Below are 836 nucleotides of genomic sequence, written 5' to 3'. Positions count from 1 at the left end.
ATCCAGGTTAATTTCGGAAGGTTCCTGTGCCCATCCAGGTTAATTTTAGAAGGCTCAGGAGCCCCCAAGGTTAATTTCGGAAGGTTCCTGTGCCCATCCAGGTTAATTTTGGAAGGCCGGGGTGCCCCCAGGGGTGATTTTCGTGGTCCCGGCGCCTGCGCGGCGCCGCCGGAAGGTCCCTCCCGCCCGGCGGATGTTGCGGGGCGGCCGCTGCGGGAGGAGGGGCCGGCGGAGGGGCAGCCCCGGAGCGTCGGTGGGGCTCAGGGGGGCTCGGGGGGAGCCCCGACACACCGCGGTAGGAGCGGGCCGAGGGCGCTGAGGGAGCCGGGGCGCGGGGCGGGCTCGGGCCGGGCCGGTAACGGCGGCGGGGCAGCGCTGGGGCCGGGGCCGGGCATGTCGCGACAGCGGGACGTGTCGGGAGGAGCCCCCGCCTGGCCCGGCCCGCTCTGAGGTATGTCGCGACAGGGGGAGGTGTCGGCAGGAGACCCCCGACATCCCGCCGGGGTGCGGGGCTGCAGCGACCTGAGGGGGGCTCGGAAATGGCTGAAGGGGACGTGGCCCAGCGTGTCTGAGGGGTAACGTCGATAATACACCTCGTATAAAATATACCTGTATATTATATATACTGAAAACCCCGCTAGCCCGAAGCGGGCAGGTTTCACGGAGCTGTGGGGCAAGGCTTTCTGATGCGAAGCGTAATTAAAGCTCGGAGATAACCCCCCGAAGGTGGTGGGTTAATCACAGGAGCAATTAAAATTAAACAAGAGTCCCTCAGGAGCGGTGATATAGGGGAATATCAAACCCGGGATATCTGACCGGGAATATCAAACCCGGGA

The 836-nt window shown here is 64.5% G+C and overlaps 1 protein-coding gene across 2 annotated transcripts in view; it reads left to right on the top strand.

The window, feature by feature from the left end:
* Window positions 1–178: 178 nt before the first annotated feature.
* Window positions 179–836, top strand: part of KLHDC2 (kelch domain containing 2) — a 10,760-nt gene continuing 10,102 nt past the window's right edge. Inside the window, exon 1 of one of the 2 annotated variants that reach the window (XM_027704008.1) lies at window positions 179–295. In XM_027704008.1, the coding sequence (XP_027559809.1) occupies window positions 194–295 (102 nt within the window). In that variant the 5' untranslated portion in view covers window positions 179–193. Of the gene's footprint in view, window positions 296–331; window positions 452–836 lie in introns of those variants that run through there. The other variant, XM_027704009.1, reaches the window with a different exon arrangement.

The sequence above is a fragment of the Neopelma chrysocephalum genome, unplaced genomic scaffold (genome assembly GCF_003984885.1).
Source record: "Neopelma chrysocephalum unplaced genomic scaffold, ASM398488v2 Primary Assembly neopelma1_253, whole genome shotgun sequence".
Lineage (NCBI taxonomy): Eukaryota > Metazoa > Chordata > Aves > Passeriformes > Pipridae > Neopelma > Neopelma chrysocephalum.
Note: the sequence above shows the minus strand (reverse complement) of the source record. Positions and strands in the feature narration are given on the sequence as shown.